The sequence below is a fragment of the Triturus cristatus genome, chromosome 7 (assembly GCF_964204655.1).
Source record: "Triturus cristatus chromosome 7, aTriCri1.1, whole genome shotgun sequence".
NCBI classification, from domain to species: domain Eukaryota; kingdom Metazoa; phylum Chordata; class Amphibia; order Caudata; family Salamandridae; genus Triturus; species Triturus cristatus.
In genome coordinates, this window is record NC_140590.1 from 203,004,952 (window position 1) to 203,026,839 (window position 21,888).

The following is a 21,888-nucleotide window of genomic DNA, read 5'->3' on the forward strand; positions in this document are numbered from 1 at the left end:
GTCTGAAAATGCCACTTTTTAGAAAGGGAGCATTTTCTTGTTTAGCCATTCTGTGCCTCTGCCTGCCTGTGGAATCAACGTCTGGTTTAGATTGGCCTGTTTGTGCTTTCACTATAGACAGTCACACAAAGGGAGATGAGGTGTGCCCTGCATATCCTGCTGGCCCATCACCAGGCTTCCTGAGCTAGAGTGGTGGAAGGAGTTGTCACCCACACCTGAATAGGGCTGTGCCTGTGCTCCCAAAATGCTGCCTCCACCCCCCTGGAGTGTGTCTGGTGTCAAGGCTTAGCAAAGCTGAGCAAGGCAGGAACATGTAAACCACAAAGACTTTCTTCGAAGTATGCCTACTTCAAATGCCAAAAGGGGTATAAATATTGGACCTAAAACCCCAGACTTTTAGAACACTTCTGGATCAAGAGAAACCTCTGCCAAGTGGAAGAGCCGAAAAGCTCTGAGGAGGAGTACTGCCCCTTGGCTGTGTGTTGCCTTGCTGGGTTGGCCTGCAGTTGCTGCTTCTGCTTTGGAGAGGAAAAGGACTGGACTTTGCTGTGCACCCTGCTTGTGAAGCTTCTCCAAGGGCTTGTGTGTGCTTGACTCCTGTTAAGAAGTCTCAGGGTCATCAAAGACTTCATCAGCAGTCAACTGCTGGGAGTTCTTCCTTGTGGTGCCATTTCCAGATCTGGGTTCTTAGAAGTTGTTCTGGCTTAAAAAAGCATCAAGAAGACCTGAAAATCGATGCATCGCCCTTCCAGCACCTGTTTTTTCGACGCAGCACCGACGTGTGGGAGAAATTCCAATGTAACGCCGGAGTGTGGCTGAAGAAATTGATGTAGCACCTGCCCGCAGCTGAAGAAACCGCTGTATGCCGAGTTCAGCACACCATGTCTCTGAAGTCCAAGACCACAGAACTGACTCAGATGCAGGCCCTGCTGTGCGGCTGAAAGAGTCGACGCATCGCTGAAGCAAGGCAGAAGAAATCAATGAAGAGCCTGTTGACCGCTGCCACATCGACCTCTAGCGCGTCCGGATTTCAATGCATTGCACCTGTGTGCCAAGTTTTTCCAACACATCACCCACAGATCAGAGTCATCTTGGATTTCAACGCCATGGTTCTCCTTACAGTCCGGATTGGATGCAACACTTGTCCTGAATGCAGAAGAACTGATGCATCGCCTCCCTAAGGACTCTGGAACCGATGCATCACTGTGTTTTTCGACACTTTCCTCCTCTGCAGTTGTTTTCCTTGTGAACGTTTGACCCATCTGAAGGTACTTTATGTAAAAGCATGGCATCCATAGTGTCCTATGGACAGAATGGCTAAAACCTTTCAAAATTCATATTTTGAGTTGTGCATGTTGGAGTTTTTGTCAAATTGGTCTTGTTTGGATTAGATAAAGATACTTTATTTTTTGTAAACCAGTGGGGTGTCCATTTGTAGCGTTTTCACTGTATTACTGTGTGTGTTATGTGCAAATGCTTTACACATTTCCTCTGAGATAAACCTGACTGCTCCTGCAAAACTATCAAGGGGATGAGCAGGGGTAAGGGTGTGTAACTCCTTTATCCTGACTAGAAGGAAGGGTCCCTACGTAGACAGGGCATTCCACTGTCAACTAGAGACCCCCTTTTTTTTTAAAGTTTCCAAATAATTTATACCAGAAATACATACAGACATACATCCTAAAATCCTGCATGAAAAATTGGCCTTGACGTAGTTTCTTTCTTCAGCATTACCCTCTTCTTAGTTTCCATGCTCTGCATGCATTCTATTTCTCTGTATACTCTCCTCTCAGTCTCATGCCCGCCTGCCTCAGTCCGTTCTATTGTAATTCTGCAATTGTCTGATACCTCATTTCGTAGATCTCAACTTCTCCTTTTTAAAACCCTATCCCTGTAATCTAACATTAACCGCTAACCTTGGATTCTGGAGTAGCATCCAACTCACCATAAAGCACTTCAGTGCTTTGTATGGGGTAATAAGCACTTATAAATACAATTACAATTACTGTTGCTCTTCTTCTGATCTCCTGTTTCATTTTAGACTTTGTAGTTCCAGGTTTCACAGTTTTCCCGTTACCTTACAGATCCAAGTTGTAATGGCCCACATGTTCATGTCCCAGCGCATTGTGTTAATTCCAGCTATTATCATTATGATTACTATTATTCTCATTATTATTATTGTTAGTATTGTTAATATTATAAATATATTTGTTTTATTATTAATATTATTGTTGTTCTGGGCACATATGTTTATTATTAGGAATATTAATACTAACAGCAACAATAATGTAATAAAAATATTATTTTATATAGTACATTACATAGCACTTTCAGTTTTAAACACTTTAAATAAAGGATGCAACTATTACTCAAATTATGGTGCTTTACCAAGCTTCAGAAAGATACAAGTCTCAGTCTACCTTGTCAAGATTCACATTGATTACCTACTAACCGTGCCCTACTTTGCTCAAACATACACTGAACTATCATGTGGACATAAAGGGGCCTATTTCCAAACCACCTGTGCTGCCCGTATGTCACTTTTTCCTATATTAAAAGTGATGCACCAGCGGCACAAGGGCCTTGTAAATAAGCCCCAAAGTTTCCTCGCCTTTCACTTCAACACAAGCCCTCCTGTGATCGACATATGCCGATCCCAATGATGTTAAAGCCACTGTGAGATCCAATGTGGGAAGGGAGAAAGATGAACGGCTGTTCGGAGGAAGGAGAAACTGCCCGCTATACCATAAAGGGATGTTTGATTACTACTTCAGCAGGGACCGCTCTCATCCCTAGATCATATTTCTGCCATAATGCAGATTTAACCGACCCTATTACATTGATACGGTTGCGGTAGCATGTATTAAATATGTATGATGCACCATGTTACTTTGTACCCTGTGGCCATAGTCTCTGTGCTCATTTATCTAAGTGCTGTTTTTATTATTCTATTTCTGCATTCATTTATAAAACCACATATTTACCCGTCATGGGTTAGTACTAAGTCAGTGCATCACTCTCAATCCCAATAACATATTCTGCAGTTAATTTTATGAAATACAATGGAACAGCAAATTGTATCAAAAATGCAATCAGATTTTATATACAGATGCACCTTTACATTATCAACACATTTTAAAGATTTTACACCATATAAGGGGATAAGGTCTAGTCTCAAAGGTAACCTACGATTGTGAGTAAGTTGCACATGTAAGTTTACTCTTGCAAGTTTGGAGTAACTTTACTACTTTGGGCTATTCACCATTTACGAGGTAAAGTTACTTGAAAGTGAACACTTCCATGTCTCCACCCCAAAGGAGTGAAGCCAAATTTACAAGTATAAGTTACAGCTGCCGAAACGTAGCAGTAGTCCGTCCTTCCGCACACATGGCCAACCACTGATAATGCAACACCTTTTCATAGAAAATAATGGAGGCAAAGACCTATTCTAATTAATCCATTTCAACTTTTTAAATTTCCATATAAAATTAATTTAATGTTAAAAAGTGTAATAATAATTAGGCAATGAACATTATTTTTTAAGAAAAATTATTTTAATACATTTTTAAATGTAAAAAGAAATGTAATGATTAAAAAACAATTCATACATAAAGTTTTTTCATTTTTAATATTTTTTTAAATTACAAAAATAAGGTTAATTTAATGTAATATATTTAAATTAATTATAGATATATTAAAAAATTAAGTTCCTATCGCATATTTGTAGTTTTCCCTACATTTAAAATAAATATATAACATCAATTTGCATCAATATTTAATATTTAACTATTTTTACTATTTTTTTTCAAGTTAAATAAACTTTGTTACTTTTCCTTACACTTTACCATAAGGAAATCGCCACACGATCTCCAACCGATGCAATGCAGATTTCAATTCTGGGCAATTTTATAGCAGAGGCACAATGTCTTCCACATTTTACATTCATAGCCTACTGCACTTGTAGCAGAAAAAAAAGGATTTTAGACCAGCTCCGAAACTATTGATAGAAAATATCTGGAGATATAAATAAATATACCAGAATATTTAAGTACCTCCATGATTGACTTAAAAAGCAAATGTCTCTTTAGCACAATTTAAAATTTAGAGGAACCAGGGTTAGAATGCCATGTTGTGCCAATAGCTAGCTCATTCAAAATATTAAGTAGATATAGCCTGCACATATTAACTATTGCGGAAGAAAACCCAAATAACTCTTGCCAAATTAGGACTTCTCGTGTGCTTTTAGCACACAAGCATATGAACCTGTATATAAAGTATTACAAATATGGAGCCTCCTGTTTAAGATGTAGTTGAATAGACGAAATGTGTGTCAGAATAGTAAAAAAGATGGGTGAAATTAATGTACAGAACATGCAGTGCATTCAATCAGAATTCAGGCACAAAACATGCATCTGCAGGCCCAGGCTGTGGAAACTTACTGAATTCCAAGGACTTAACAAAAGTGAGAAAATATCTACACCAGTCCCCTTCTCTTTTTTAAGTGCGGGATTAAAAAGTTATCAAACTGTATGCAGCAAGCAAAGGACCACATTTGACCCCATTGACTCAATAGTGAGCATGAACCAACATCCTTAGCACAGGCTAGCATGTGTGTGGTCCTTATTCTAATGATAAATCAAGTAGTCAGCTGCCAGATGTACCAGCACATTACAAACATCCTCATTGCCCCACCTCCAGGACCAAGGGAGGACCTTGCTAAGGACTGTGTGAAGGCTATGATGCCACCAAGATATTATAAGGCTATCTGTCTATGTATGGGTCAGCAACGCTTAGCTTTGCTAGCTAAAATGGAGATCTTGCAACAGAACTTGAACAGCAAACAACAGACTAAATGGTGGAGCATCAGTTTTGCTTCTAAATAGTTAGCTATGGTGTCTGGGGCAGTCCAAAATAAAGCAGATCTTATTTGTGATTGGATGTAAAAATATGATGTTTGAGAGATTGGCATCTAGTTGAATTGTGGAAATCATTTCACCATTTATAGCAGGACCTGCAACAGTAGTGCACCACTAACAACATGGAGACCACGTCTTGCTATTCTGCACCTATGTTCTTATTGCCAAAAGCACATACATTATGATCTATCAACTTTCCCCTTGGCCCTCACCTCCCTACCTCCCACGTTCCTGAGTCTCTGAGGGGCATATTATCAAGAAAGGCATTACAATTATCGCCGCTTTAGCGTCAGGAAACTGCCGCTAAAGCAGCGATAATGGGCTTGATTATATGCCCTTGAGAATTCTGGTGTGAACCTGGGCTTCTATTGGAATTCTCAAGGGCATATTATCAAGCCCATTATCGCCGCTTTAGCGGCAGTTTCCTGCTGCTAAAGCGGCGATAATTTTAACGCCGTTCTTGATAATATGCCCCTCAGTCTCTTGCTTCTGCCTTTGCAACAGGAGATCACTCACCAGGCTGAAAGAGTCCTCCCCTTTCTCCTTGAAGAACCATTCCACGAAGGACCTAGCCGTGGTCTCGCTCCGCTTCTTGCAGGAGATGCATTGGATCTTGAAGGTTTGGCCATAGACAGCCTCCGTCTCTGACTCGACCTCCACGCATCCTGCCCAGCAGGATGGAACTGAGTGGAACAGAGAAAGAGAAAGGACCAAAGTCAGTAGGTAAAACAAAGATGGAACAAAGATGGAGTTTCAAAGATGGCGGTCTTCCTAGCTACAAGGTAGAATTTCACAACATTTTACAGTGGGTACATTGGACTGGTAGGCCTCTGTACTATGTATAGGACACCCTCTTGAGAGGTCTCTGGCAATAAGCTTTCAAAATAGTAATATGTATATGTCTCCAGTGCAAATATGTAATTGTGTAAAGTAAAATATCATTGACATTTAAAGTGAAGTATTTTAGTTTTTTTTTAATTTTAAATTCATATGACGGGTTTCTAGAGGTTTGTGGGTGTCGCAAACTATTTTAAATAGCAAAGGTATGTGCAATTTCACGACTGCATTCGAAGCATAACGAACATTGGCCCATTATGTGCGCACACATGCTATGGTGGGTCTTCTCAACTATTTTCACAGCCCTGCTTTGTCTAATAGAAAACAAGCATTTGCAATGCAATAGGTCTCGCATTCGCGAGATATTTAGCTATTGGCATTGTAAATGACAATGCTATCTATTTATGTGTTTTGAAAACCTGCAAGAAACGACTATAAGTAAATAAAAGTCATTGTCATTTATAATGCCAATAGATAAAAGTTTAAAAAATGCAAGACCCATTCCATTGCAAATGCTTGGGTGCAATGACAAAACAGCAAAATACCAGTTGGACGCCACAGTACGCTAAACACAGATTTTTAGGGTACCTGTTTTTAAGCCACGCCTTTAATTACATTGGCCATGCCTGTTTGAGCGACCCCCCCCCCCAATTATTTGATCCCACCTAAAGCCCTGTTTAGACGTGTAGAAGTGGTGAAGATAAACAAATGCTGAGCAGAATCATAACTAGAAAATGGAGCGATTTGAGGCATTGAAAGTGTGGGAAGCCAACATTCTGCAGTTGGGGGAAAAGAAGCAGATGTTGAAGGGAATGATATACTGGAGTGCAGTAAGGACTGAAACATAGGCAGCTGCTCTCCGCTATGGTGCTGCGTGCGGCTGAGGCTTGGGACTCCGAGGAGTTGCTGCTGTTATAGCGTGCGCTGAGCCCTACCCTGCCGCCACCACCACCCTCAGCTGTGGCAGAGCGCCAGCCGTAAAGTCAGGCACGAGGTGCGTGAACAACTACAGGCTACAGCGAAAAGGCAGTAGGATACGGGTTGGACATGTTTGGTGAGGGTGATGAATAAAATAATTGTGCATCTGCTAATATATTAAGCGTGGCGCATGTGTCATTAATCTAAACGCAGGCGCCATGCTGAAAGTTAAAGCATGGCACCCGGGGGTGGGATGGGGATGAGGGTCTTCAAGCCGCTGAGGCCATTGTTGTCTGTGTGCGTCCATGTACAACAAGGGAAAGGTGCGAGGGCACCATGTTAAAGATAAAGAGTATGTGGCACTTTATGGGTAAAAACGTTTGGCATACTCAAGGGCCCCTCGCATCGCATGCCGCTTCTTCTGAGTGCTGAGAAGGCTGGAGTGGTGAAACATAAGGCGTGCTGGGAACACACACCAATAAAAGCAAAACCAGCATGGTGCTCGTGAAACAGGCACAGCGCTGACAAAACATGTCCACAATTTTAATAAAAATTTCAAAAAAGCATGGCGGGCTTAAGGAAAGTGCATGAAACATAACATGCGCCCTCCAAACTTCTCTAATAATAATTTTTTTTTAAAAGCAAATGCTGTGTCTGTTAGCTGGGAAGAGAAAAGTGTGCCTGCAACAGCAAGTACTAGAAAGTCATTTAAAAAAATAGGGCTGGAAGGCTGTAAATAAAGCATACCGAGTAACAACACATGTAAAAGGTCCAGTCCTGATGGGAGGTTACAAAAGAAGACAGGGAGGTACTAAGGTGGGACTAATAAGCCTATTAACAAATCAGAAGCCAACATTTACAAAGGGCAGTCACAGCAGCCAATTGAAAAGATGGGCAGAGAGTAGGCAGAGCTTCAAGTCCATACCTGAATACAGCATTGACATTCCTCGCAGAGCAGCGCATGCGCTGCCCAAGCTCGACCTAAAAAGTACTGCAGTTGATGGTATTTTCACGCCTGGCAGTTAAAAAGCATTCAATGTCTCCAAAGAGAGGGAAATGCAGACACATTACCAGAGCTCTGTGTTTAGAAACGAATATGTTGTTTCTCAAACCTAAAAATTGTGTTTCCATCCATAGAGGAAAAAATCATGAAAGATACTAATCTTTTTGTAGGTGCCGTGCTACAGATATTAAATTCAAAAACAAAAGAAAACATGTGTATACAAGAATACAAAATATGAACATCTAACACATTCAAACATACATAGATTGCACTACAGCAGTGCAATCTTAAACTATGATAGTAAAGCATTGTTAGCTGAAAGTACAATGACACTTAAATCGGCACTCGGAGATTAAGTAAGTGATGGTTGGTTTGATTCATTTGGTTCAATGGATGAATTAATTTATTAGTTGTAGATCTCTCTAAAGTTTTAGTATAAAAGTATAAAAGTAATATGAGTTTAATTTTAATAATAGTAATGTTTATGACCGCGGAGACTCTACATTCATGTTGGAGACTCCAAACATAAAAAGATGGGTCTATCCTATCTTTTTATGAGTGGAGTTCTCTGCTCTGACTCTGGAGTCTCTGCAGTCATTAAATTACTGTTGGTAAAATTAAACTTTTAGTTTGTGAATACTACAAAATAGTAAATATACACAAAAGTGTAACTTTACGTTTATGAATCAGGCCTTTCAAAATCCTTCAGTAGGGCTAGGTTGCAAAGGTTATGTGAGGAAGTCCTCTCGAAGCCGGTTATGCATTGTACAAGGTCCCACTGAAGCTGTTTGGTGAGACAAGCACTAAGTGGAAAAAGTTCAAATTTCACCCCCAGGAAAGTCCTCTACTTGACTGGATACATTTTGTGACTTCGCCCTGCAAATATTTCTACGTTCGGACTTAGGGCCTGATTTAGATCTTGGCGGATGGGTTACTCTGTCACAAACGTCTGCAGAAATATAGATCCCATTACATCCTATGGGATAAATATTTCGGCGAACGGGCTATCCGTCACTGTTGTGACAGAGTAACCCGTCCGCCAAGTTCTAAATCAGGCTCTAAGTCTCTTTTTCAGAGATTAGAATCCTTCGGCGGGACAAGGATGCAGGCTAATAGATTCTTGCTAAGGGCTCGGTGAAATGGATTTGCTTCTATGGAGACAATCCAAGTAGAAGAAACCTGTTTCTTCAGCCCAGCAAAGTTGCAACTTAACTGGCTCGGATAGTTGGTCCCAGTCCTCCGGCAACTGGAAGTCAGAATTTTTCTAAGTCATAACTACTGAGAGATTGTAGGAGAAGCCCAGTTAGACACAGCTAAGGGTCCCAGGACCCAAGAGAGAGCACTTTGAGTTTAGGACTCCCTCCAGATGAAGCCACCAGAAGGGTCCATTCCAGGTGCAGTGGCAAATGGTCAGATGGGCACCTCAATAAAAAGGCCTCTTACAGCTTATTGTATCCATATAGCCACATGGGAGGTCAGTCAACTCATTCTTGGAGTCCACTCCTTTGACCAGGAACAAGTGTGAGCAGGACAAGCCCTTCAGGTTTCCTCACAGGTCTCAAATAGCAGCCAGAGTCAAGTCAAGTCAAGTCAAAACCACTTTATTCGATTAATTAAAATCATAAAAGTATGCTACACAGTTAAATATATAAAATCTTGCAATTCACAGATATACAGTTAAAAACAATTCCTATTAAAATTTCATAATAGACCATAATCAACGTAATTTCTTAATGCAGGTTTGGTTTTCAAATGTCAGATAGGATCCATATCTTGTATTAGTTTTAGTCTAACCCTCCTTTCTCTGACAGCTGCCACTAAAAAGCTAGCAACACAGAACATAGTTAATGGACATTCGAGCATGCTTAAGAACAATAGAGCTGGCTTATACTGTGTAAAGTTCCTACTTTTTAACAAAGGAATAATAAACTTCTTCCTGGCATATTTGAAAAAAGTACAAAAGAGCATAAAGTGCGTAGTGTCTTGTGGAGAAATGTCATCGCACTTGCAAGGGGCAACATCTTCTAGCCTATTCCAGCCAACCACATCCCAAAGAACTATATGTACTTGGTTGAACCGGAATTTGGTCAACAGCCATCTATGAAAAGGGTTGGTTACCATTGTAAGATATAATGACAACCCTGAGGGCTGGGATACCAGGACATGTCCCATGACAGAGGGTTTACGAAATTCGTCTTCTTCCCGCTCGGCCTCCCTTAATTTCATAAAGTTAGATTTTACCCACTCAAGATCTGCCTTACAAAGAATTTCAGGGTTAAAAAAGATTTCAGGTCTCCCAATGTAGGCAGATAACAACTCGATATTTGACAGCCATTGAATTTTATTCATGTTGTCAAGTCGAGTACAGTCCTTTAGGATTTTATGATTTAAAGTAAGATTCGGGTTTAGCCATATTTTAATCCATAGCAGCAGAGGGGCTAATTTAATCATATCTGCTATGTAACCAATCCCGAGTTCCAAATGGACTGAATAAGAAGCGGTTGATTGAGGGAGGCCAAGGAGGGAGCGCAAAAATTTATTTTCCTCCGTTTGGATCACGTCGTGTTTAATGTAACCCCAGATTGACGCCCCATACCTTACAATGGAAACAGTTTTGGCTTTATAAATTGTTAATATTGCCTCTGTCGGCTTTCCTCCCAACCTTTTTGCAAAACCAAGTACTGCCGCAGATGAGCTTCTCGCGGAGTTTACCTTTATAGAGAGCTGAGGGGACCATGAGCCTTTGTCATCAAAGACTACTCCCAGGTAAGTGAAAACCTTCACTCTTGAGATTTCAGCTCCCCTACAGAAAAAAAGGCTTTACCTTATTTTTCGCGTGACATAACGACATAGCATGTGATTTGCCGTTATTAACCACCAAGTCTAGGCTATGCATGAAGTCCCCAAACGAGTCCAGCAATCTTTGTAGCGCCAGGGGGGTCCTGGCCAGCAGGACAGCATCATCCGCGTATAGGAGGACTGGGATCGGGGTACCTCCCATACGCGGAATGTCCTGCGTAGCAGCCAGCAGGTTTTGCTCCAAGGAATTTATGTATAGGGTGAACAGCATGGGAGCTAAAATGCATCCCTGTCGTACCCCTCTGCTAGACTTAAAGCTGGACGTACACTTCCCATCAGTCGTCATCCTTATCGAGGCATTCAGATCTTTGTGGAGCTCTGAAAGAAAATACACAAGGGGTGGGTCAAGTCCCATCTCCAGGAGCATTGTCCACAGCTTTGACCTATTTACGAGATCAAAGGCCGTGGACAAATCCATAAATCCCAGATAAATGGAGCCCCCGGCCGCCTTAGTGTATTTATCTATTATTAGGAGGAGGTTCAGACATTGATCCTCCGTGCTCCGGCCGGCTCTAAAGCCATACTGTGCGTCTGACAAGATGTTATTATCCAAGGCCCACTTCGTTATCCTATTCCTAGCAAGTATGACCTTCCACAGGATTTTTATAGAGGAGTCTATCAAGGATATGGGCCTATAGCATCTAGGGTCAGCCCTTTGGCCTTTCTTGAACACCGGTATTATGATAGAACGAGTCCAGGATTTAGGAAAACCCACAGTAGCCGAGGTGTTAAATACATTAGTCAGTATATTGGCCCAAAACACCGGGTTTGCCTTGTACAGATCGGTGGGGACTCCGTCCGGGCCAGGAGCCTTCTTTCCTGCAGAGTCTTCAATCGCTTTAGTGACTTCTCCTATATGAAACCTAACTGGTGTCAAGGTGGAAACCGAGGCTTGCCCATTAAAGGATTCTAAATCAAGGTGGCTACCATATATGTTTTTAAAATGACTCAACCAGTCCTCCTCTGCTATATTAGTTTCCAACACACCGTTTTTAACGTCGGAAAAAAGAGGAGTATTGATAATAGACCAAAATTTCGCACTATCTTTTAAGGTTGCTTTATCCATAAGATCGGCCCAGGCATTATGTTTAATTTCTTTTTTCCGGACCATCAATGCTTTTTTATAGTCGCTTCTTAACTGCGACACCAGAATTTTATTCCTCGGACTGGCCTGAAGCGCATTTTTGAGATTATTATGAGCTTTGGTGCAATTTTGATCAAACCAGCCGGAAACTACATTCTTGGGAGCTGGTCTACTTTTACTAGTAAGGTCCTTTGCCACTATGGAGCATATAACTTCAAACGAGGAAATTACTTCCTTCCCCGTAGAATGTTGGTCTCCACAGATTTCCAGGTCCAGGGCCGCCTCTAACTTAATTGATTTAAAAAACTCCTCCGGAACTACCTTAGACCAGTTTAGCCTCCTCCCCTGGTCCTTTGCCTTAACTTCAATGTCCATCATATGTGGGGTTAAGGTATTTGAAAGGGAAAGACCATCTAACATTTCAATTACCACTGGATTATGGTCGCTAAAAATAGACTGAATCGCATTATAAAAACATACATATTTTAAAAGACCAGAAGAAAGAAATATGTAGTCAATTATAGTGTTACTATCCCTTCCAATAAAGGTGGGCACCCGAGAGTTTTGATCATAGAAGCCTGGATCGTACAACTGGTTTTCGGAAAGAAGTTTTTCCAGAGCTTCCCCCTTACTTGAGTGCTCAAAATGCTGAGGGGATGTCAAATCTGGCCCATCAATATCATATAAGCAACAATTATGACTACATAAGTGTACATTAAAATCACCTAACAAAATATAATGACAGAAAGTGGTTTGCTTCAAAGAATAAGTATTTAAAAAATCCGCCAACCATATCAAGTGAGCATTCGGCGAGTCCCCTTGCTGAGAGTTATAGCAATTTACCAATAATAATTTTGTGTTGTTGGAAAGTTTAAATTCCATTATAAGAAAATTATTACATGAACAAGTTATCCTGCTAACTGTTCCTTTTAGTTTCACCGAAAGCAGAACCACTAAACCTCCTGTGGCCCTCCCAGATGCTGATTTTGATGCTGGAACAAAATAGGACGTATAGCCATCTAACCAAAAATTACATTCAGTTTCCCAGGTCTCTTGAAATGCCAGGATGTCATAGTCCTTCAAGAAGCTTAACCAGGATGTATTATCTCTCTTGGCACGTAAGCCCGCAATATTCCACGTTAACATTTTGATTAACATTTTGATTGATCCCCCCTTACAATTATCAACAGTCGAGTGACTAACATTAATACATACGGGAGATACAGGAGGTTGATTTTCTTCATGAAGGACCTGAACCAGGGATGACTCGTCCCCCCCATGAATACCAGCCTCCTGTCAATCACACATATCCAACAGAGAGAGTGCCTCAAAACGATTACACGTGGGTATATTAGGCCCACCCAAAGACTGATGGTCAGCTCCTACACCCTGGTGGGGAAAAGGCATCAATTCCGTCGCTGGAGTGTGATTTCTCCACCTTGTCAGGTGAAAGCGATCTCTAGGGGGGAGGTGGGTGTAAAAGAAACCAAGGGGACGTGCCTGAATACTATTTGCATCTTGTGCCAAGGATGCTGCCCTCAGTAAAACGGTAGCCACATGTTGTGTGTGTCTGAAATTAGCTATGACACAATCGCCAGTAAATGATTTTTTGGAAGGCCCGATCCATTTTACTCTTCGAGTACTTAAGATGTCGTTAGCCAAATTGAGAGGGTACCCACACTTCCTATGTAACCACGAAACTGTCTTTTGCTTGAGGGAGTCATGCGATTCCTTATGCGAAGAAACTGAAAGCCTGTCCTGAGGTGGGACATTGGTTAAAATCACAACATAAGGGGAGCATGCCGGGGGTAAGTTTATAATTCTACCTTTCATTTCCACCTCTTCTTTATGCGCCGGGACCAACTCCTTTACTACTGGGCTAACTGGATTTGAAGCTAGAGTAATCCCTGGGGGAGTTGGCGTGACTGTAGCATTAATACTGAAGGGCTGAGATGGTAACTGTAGGTGTTCTACTCTATCTAGGCTTTCTTGCCCAGCTGCACACTGCCCCTTCTTTTTGTTGCTGTCTACCCAATTTGAATGTTTTGTTAATAATCCTCCCAACCTCTTAACCTCATCAGCGACCATATCAAGTTTCTGTACTAGAGGTTGCATAAGTAGTTCTAATTTAGCATCAAGTAAAACCTCAAAAGAGCTAATTAATTGGGAGAATTGGTCAGGGAATAATGGGGTTATTACACCATAACTGCTGTTTAAAGGCTCGTCTAATTCGGTGTGAGCTTTTTCCGCAATATCGACCCTTTTTTTTTCCTTTATGAAAGCCCCCCCCTTTTTACTTTGTTGCTTTCTACAGTTCCTAACCGGTCTGAGAACAGGTGTAACCTCGTCTATAACTTCACTCGCTGAGGTTAAGTCCGCGAGTAAAGGATCCATGTAAACCTGAGCTGTGGCCATAACGGTAGCGTTGGCTGGGGGATGGGGAGGGGAGTCACAAATACCTTTGTCCAGTGGGTCTCTCACAGCATTTAAAGGATTTTGAGGGTTATCCTGGGGGCTATCCATCCCCAAAGAAGCCCTTCGGTCACTGTTAATTTTGTTGACCTTTTCCACTAAGTAATTGTCAAGAGGGCCTGACCCCGATAAACATGGTTCCCTTTGGCTTATAGGCATGTTGAAGGCAAGACAGGATTACAAATGTCAATAACAGTGGGTTTTAAACTAGCTTGGTAGTTCAACTGAGCAGTCAACCAATTAACGAGTTACCAGAATAGATGTCTTCAAAGTTCTGGGAATCCTAAGCTCGGTGGTAAAGAGTATGGCCCAGCGCAGCCTCGGACAGTCCCGGACTGTCACAGACTGTCCGCCCTTTGTCCGGGCTTCGTCCGGGGCGCCCCGCTCGCGTCCCGCTGAGCGGAAGACAGAACGTTTATGTAGGCGTGGATAGACGGGTGGGCGGGCAGCAGCGCACCTGTGGCCACGCACGGACTCCTGGTCAACGGAGTCCCGTGCTGCAGCCTCGCTTTCCCTCCTGCAAGCCCCGATTCCTTACGCGGCTCCTCCTGCTGAATTGGTGATTCCTCTGCGTTTTCCTCAGCAAAGACACCCCTCACGGCAGTGCGGCGATGCAGCCAGAGTCCTTTTTATGCTTTACAACAGGTCCAGAAAGTGTTTTGAGAAGGGTGCATTGGAGTGCCACCTCTATGGCTGACACTAGCTAATGGGTGAGGGTGACTCCTTCCTAACTAATGGAATAATTTTCCCAGGGGTAACCCTACCCACTTTTTGAGCAGTTCCTGTTTGGCCTACTGCATACAAGCCCAGAAAGCAAATTTCTCCTAAAATCCAAAATGGGGAAACCTTTTCTCTCTTGTGCAAATCCCGTGTGCACCTTCCATTCAGAAATGAGTTGCTCCTCCTTTGTGGTCACTCAAAACTGGTTCTGGTCATGCTTCCCTTCGACTGTGTTTGGAGCCAGTCTGGCTGGGGAACAAAGGTTTGCCTTACCCAGTCTCACCCGATATTTACATGCAAAACAGCAGGCCCTTTAACCTCTTCTATGCCCATGACGAGATAGTCTTGTCATGGAGCACGGTTGCGCTGTGCCCATGACGAGACTATCTCGTCATGGACCCCGCCCGCTAATGAAAGGCCCGGCACAGGAGGGGGAAAGGGCGGGGCACTGAAGGGGTTAAGAGTCAAGGAGGGTCCTGGGTCCACATTCACTCATATTCCTGCAAAGAGAAGAAAAGCACCTCTATGTGTCAAAGCCAGTGTTTCTGCTCAGGGAGCAGTTTTCATACTTCAATAGGATCAAGCATTGAGAGGACAGATGCTAGTAGGCAATCTGTCTTGGGCCCTTGAGATGGATAGTGAATGGGCCCCCTTGCCTGCTGTGAACTATGAAATTTAGCAATAATCAGTGTTCTGTGGGCCCCTCAGGCTTCTGCACCCCGGTGCCACTTCACCTGATGCACCAGTGGGAGGTATGCCCCTTGGTGAAAGTCTAGGATGTCAGCAGGTATTTGAGGAAGAGAATGCATAGGATGTGATGCAGTGGGTGTAAGAGGAAGAGAATTCATAGGATGGGATGCAGCAGGTGTAAGAGGAAGAGAATGCATAGGATGTGATGCAGCAGGTGTAAGAGGAAGAGGATGCACAGGATGGGATGCAGCAAGTGTAAGAGGAAGAGGATGCATAGGATGTGATGCCGTATTTGCAAGCGGAAGAGAATGCATAGGATGTACTGCAGCAGGTGTAAGAGGAAGAGAATGCATTGGATGTAATGCAGCAGGTATGAGAGGAAGAGAATGCACAGGATGGGATGCAGCAGGTGTTAGAGGAAGAGAATGCATAGGATGGGATACAGCAGGTGCAAGAGGAAGAGAATGCATAGGATGTAATGCAGCAGGTAAGAGAGTAAGAAAATGCACAGAATGGGATGCAGCAGGTGTTATAGGAAGACAATGCATAGGAAGTAATGCAGCAGGTGTAAGAGGAAGGGAATGCATAGGATGGCATGCAGCAGATGTAAGAGGAAGAGAATGCATAGGATGTGATGCAGCAGGTATAAAAGGAAGAGAAAGTATATGATGTGATGCAGCGGGTGTAAGAGGAAGAGAATGCATTGGATGTAATGCAGGAGGAATGAGAGGAAGAGAATGCATAGGATGTAATGGAGTAGGTGTAAGAGGATGAGAATGCATAGGATGCGATGCAGTGGGTATAAGAGGAAGAGAATGCATTGGATATGATGTAGCAGGTGTAAGAGGAAGAGAATGCACAGGATGTGATGTAGCAGGTGTAAGAGGAAGAGAATGCACAGGATGTGATGCAGTAGGTGTAAGAGGAAGAGAATGCACAGGATGTGATGTAGCAGGTGTAAGAGGAAGACAATGCATTGGATATGATGCAGCAGGTGTAAGAGGAAGGGAATGCATAGGATGTGATGCAGCGGGTATAAAAGGAAGAGAGTGCATAGGATGTGATGCAGAGGGTTTAAGAGGAATAGAATGCATAGGATGTGATGCAGCAGATGCAAGAGGAAGAGAATGCATAGGATGTGATGCAGCAGATGCAAGAGGAAGAGAATGCATAGGATGGGGTGCAGCGGGTATAAAAGGAAGAGAGTGCATAGGATGTGATGCAGAGGGTGTAAGAGGAAGAGAATGCATAGGATGTGATGTAGCAGATGTAAGAGGAAGAGAATGCATTGGATATGATGTAGCAGGTGTAAGAGGAAGAGAATGCACAGGATGTGATGCAGCAGGTGTAAGAGGAAGAGAATGCATTGGGTATGATGCAGAAGCTGTAAGAGGAAGAGAATGCATTGGATATGATGTAGCAGGTATAAGAGGAAGAGAATAGACTGGATATGATGCAGCAGGTGTAAGAGGAAGAGAATACATAGGATGGGAGACAGAGGGTATAAGATGAAGAGAATGCATAGGATGTAATGCAGCAGGTGTAAGAGGAAGAGAATGCACATGATGTGATGCAGCAGATGTAAGAGGAAGAGAATGCATAGGATGTGATGCAGCAGGTGTAAGAGGAAGACAATGCACAGGATGTGATGCAGCAGGTGTAAGAGGAAGAGAATGCACTAGATGTGATGCAGCATATGTAAGAGGAAGAGAATGCATAGGATGTGATGCAGCAGATGTAAGAGGAAGAGAATGCATAGGATGTGATGCAGCAGGTATAAGAGGAAGAGAATGCATACAATGTAATGCAGCAGGTGTAAGAGGAAGAGAATGCACAGGATGTAATGTAGCAGGTGTACGAGGAAGATAATGCATTGGATATGATGTAGCAGGTGTAAGAGGAAGAGAATGCACAGGATGTGATGCAGCAGGTATAAGAGGAAGAGAATGTATAGGATGTGATGCAGCGGGTATAAGAGGAAGAGAATGCATTGGATGTGATGCAGCAGGTGTAAGAGGAAGAGAATGCATTGGGTATGATGCAGCAGGTGTAAGAGTAAGAGAATGCATTGGATATGATGCAGCAGGTGTAAGGGGAAAAGAATGCATTGGATATGATGTAGCAGGTGTAAGAGGAAGAGAATGCACTGGATATGATGCAGTGGGTGTAAGAGGAAGAGAATGTACTGGATATGATGCAGCAGGTGTAAGAGGAAGAGAATGTATAGGATGTGATGCAGCGGGTACAAGAGGAAGAGAATGTACAGGATGTGATGCAGCAGGTGTAAGAGAAAGATAATGCATAGGATATGATGCAGCAGGTGTAAGAGGAAGAGAATGCATTGGATGTGATGCAGCAGGTGAAAGGGGAAGAGAATGCATTGGATATGATGTAGCAGGTGTAAGAGGAAGAGAATGCACTGGATATGATGCACCAGGTGTAAGAGGAAAAGAATGAATTGGATGTGATGCAGCAGGTATAAGAGGAAGAGAATGTATAGGATGTGATGCAGCGGGTACAAGAGGAAGAGAATGTATAGGATGTGATGCAGCAGGTGTAAGAGGAAGATAATGCATAGGATATGATGCAGCAGGTGTAAGAGGAAGAGAATGCATTGGATGTGATGCAGCAGGTGAAAGGGGAAGAGAATGCATTGGATATGATGCAGCAGGTGTAAGAGGAAAAGAATTCATTGGATATGATGCATCGGGTGTAAGAGGAAGAGAATGTACTGGATATGATGCAGCAGGTGTAAGAGGAAGAGAATGTATAGGATGTGATGCAGCGGGTACAAGAGGAAGAGAATGTACAGGATGTGATGCAGCAGGTGTAAGAGGAAGATAATGCATAGGATATGATGCAGCAGGTGTAAGAGGAAGAGAATGCATTGGCTGTGATGCAGCAGGTGAAAGGGGAAGAGAATGCATTGGATATGATGTAGCAGGTGTAAGAGGAAGAGAATGCACTGGATATGATGCAGCAGGTGTAAGAGGAAAAGAATGAATTGGATGTGATGCAGCAGGTATAAGAGGAAGAGAATGTATAGGATGTGATGCAGCGGGTACAAGAGGAAGAGAATGTATAGGATGTGATGCAGCACGTGTAAGAGGAAGAGAATGCATTGGATGTGATGCAGCAGGTGAAAGGGGAAGAGAATGCATTGGATATGATGTAGCAGGTCCAAGAGGAAGAGAATGCACTGGATATGAGCAGCAGGTGTAAGAGAAAAAGAATGAATTGGATGTGATGCAGCAGGTATAAGAGGAAGAGAATGTATAGGATGTGATGCAGCGGGTACAAGGGGAAGAGAATGCATTGGATATGATGTAGCAGGTGTAAGAGGAAGAGAATGCACTGGATATGATGCAGTGGGTGTAAGAGGAAGAGAATGTACTGGATATGATGCAGCAGGTGTAAGAGGAAGAGAATGTATAGGATGTGATGCAGCGGGTACAAGAGGAAGAGAATGTACAGGATGTGATGCAGCAGGTGTAAGAGAAAGATAATGCATAGGATATGATGCAGCAGGTGTAAGAGGAAGAGAATGCATTGGATGTGATGCAGCAGGTGAAAGGGGAAGAGAATGCATTGGATATGATGTAGCAGGTGTAAGAGGAAGAGAATGCACTGGATATGATGCAGCAGGTGTAAGAGGTAAAGAATGAATTGGATGTGATGCAGCAGGTATAAGAGGAAGAGAATGTATAGGATGTGATGCAGCGGGTACAAGAGGAAGAGAATGTATAGGATGTGATGCAGCACGTGTAAGAGGAAGAGAATGCATTGGATGTGATGCAGCAGGTGAAAGGGGAAGAGAATGCATTGGATATGATGTAGCAGGTCCAAGAGGAAGAGAATGCACTGGATATGAGCAGCAGGTGTAAGAGAAAAAGAATGAATTGGATGTGATGCAGCAGGTAGAAGAGGAAGAGAATGTATAGGATGTGATGCAGCGGGTACAAGGGGAAGAGAATGCATTGGATATGATGTAGCACGTGTAAGAGGAAGAGAATGCACTGGATATGATGCAGTGGGTGTAAGAGGAAGAGAATGTACTGGATATGATGCAGCAGGTGTAAGAGGAAGAGAATGTATAGGATGTGATGCAGCGGGTACAAGAGGAAGAAAATGTACAGGATATGATGCAGCAGGTGTAAGAGAAAGATAATGCATAGGATATGATGCAGCAGGTGTAAGAGGAAGAGAATGCATTGGATGTGATGCAGCAGGTGAAAGGGGAAGAGAATGCATTGGATATGATGCAGCAGGTGTAAGAGGAAGAGAATGCACTGGATATGATGCAGCAGGTGTAAGAGGAAAAGAATGAATTGGATGTGATGCAGCATGTATAAGAGGAAGAGAATGTATAGGATGTGATGCAGCGGGTACAAGAGGAAGAGAATGTATAGGATGTGATGCAGCAGGTGTAAGAGGAAGATAATGCATAGGATATGATGCAGCAGGTGTAAGAGGAAGAGAATGCATTGGATGTGATGCAGCAGGTGAAAGGGGAAGAGAATGCATTGGATATGATGCAGCAGGTGTAAGAAGAAAAGAATTCATTGGATATGATGCATCGGGTGTAAGAGGAAGAGAATGTACTGGATATGATGCAGCAGGTGTAAGAGGAAGAGAATGTATAGGATGTGATGCAGCGGGTACAAGAGGAAGAGAATGTACAGGATGTGATGCAGCAGGTGTAAGAGGAAGATAATGCATAGGATATGATGCAGCAGGTGTAAGAGGAAGAGAATGCATTGGCTGTGATGCAGCAGGTGAAAGGGGAAGAGAATGCATTGGATATGATGTAGCAGGTGTAAGAGGAAGAGAATGCACTGGATATGATGCAGCAGGTGTAAGAGGAAAAGAATGAATTGGATGTGATGCAGCGGGTACAAGAGGAAGAGAATGTATAGGATGTGATGCAGCAGGTGTAAGAGGAAGAGAATGCATTGGATGTGATGCAGCAGGTGAAAGGGGAAGAGAATGCATTGGATATGTTGTAGCACTTCTAAGCGGAAGAGAATGCACTGGATATGAGCAGCAGGTGTAAGAGAAAAAGAATGAATTGGATGTGATGCAGCAGGTATAAGAGGAAGAGAATGTATAGGATGTGATGCAGCGGGTACAAGAGGAAGAGAATGTATAGGATGTGATGCAGCAGGTGTAAGAGGAAGATAATGCATAGGATATGATGCAGCAGGTGTAAGAGGAAGAGAATGCATTGGATGTGATGCAGCAGGTGAAAGGGGAAGAGAATGCATTGGATATGATGCAGCAGGTGTAAGAGGAAAAGAATGCATTGGATATGATGCATCGGGTGTAAGAGGAAGAGAATGTACTGGATATGATGCAGCAGGTGTAAGAGGAAGAGAATACATAGGATGGGATACAGCAGGTATAAGAGGAAGAGAATGCATTGGATGTGATGCAGCAGGTGAAAGGGGAAGAGAATGCATTGGATATGATACCGCAGGTGTAGGAGGAAGAGAATGCACTGGATATGATGTAGCAGGTGTAAGAGGAAGAGAATGCACTGGATATGATGCAGCAGGTATAAGAGGAAAATAATGAATTAGATCTGATGCAGCAGGTATAAGAGGAAGAGAATGTATAGGATGTGATGTAGCGGGTACAAGAGGAAGAGAATGTATAGGATGTGATGCAGCAGGTGTAAGAGGAAGATAATGCATAGGATATGATGCAGCAGGTGTAAGAGGAAGAGAATGCATAGGATGTGATACAGCAGGTGAAAGGGGAAGAGAATGCATTGGATATGATACAGCAGGTGTAAGAGGAAAAGAATGCATTGGATATGATGCATCGGGTGTAAGAGGAAGAGAATACAAAGGATGTTATACAGCAGGTATAAGAGGAAGAGAATGCATAGGAATTGATGCAGCAGGTGTAAAAGGAAGAGAATGCACAGGATGTAATGCAGCAGATGTAAGAGGAAGAGAATGCACAGGATGTGATGTAGCAGGTGTAAGAGGAAGAGAATGCATTGGATAGGATGTAGCAGGTGTAAGAGGAAGAGAATGCACTGGATATGATGCAGCAGGTGTAAGAGGAAGAGAATGTACTGGATATGATGCAGCAGGTGTAAGAGGAAGAGAATACATAGGATGGGATACAGCAGGTATAAGAGGAAGAGAATGCATAGGATGTAATGCAGCAGGTGTAAGAGGAAGAGAATGCATAGGATGTGATGCAGCAGATGTAAGAGGAAGAGAATGCATAGGATGTGATGCAGCAGGTGTAAGAGGAAGAGAATGCACAGGATGTGATGCAGCAGGTGTAAGAGGAAGAGAATGCACTAGATGTGATGCAGCAGGTATAAGAGGAAGAGAATGCCTAGGATGTAATGCAGCAGATGTAAGAGGAAGAGA

The 21,888-nt window shown here is 42.8% G+C and overlaps 1 protein-coding gene across 2 annotated transcripts in view; it reads right to left on the bottom strand.

Annotated features, from left to right (window-relative positions):
• SCN1B (sodium voltage-gated channel beta subunit 1) overlaps positions 1–21,888 on the bottom strand; it is a 456,449-nt gene that overhangs the window by 238,741 nt on the left and 195,820 nt on the right. For both annotated transcript variants that reach the window (XR_014966378.1, XM_085616039.1), the window contains exon 2: positions 5,433–5,599. Coding sequence is in view for 1 of the 2 variants with exons in the window: in XM_085616039.1 (XP_085472165.1) it covers positions 5,433–5,599 (167 nt within the window). In the remaining variant the exon portion in view is untranslated. The remainder of the gene's footprint in view (positions 1–5,432; positions 5,600–21,888) is intronic.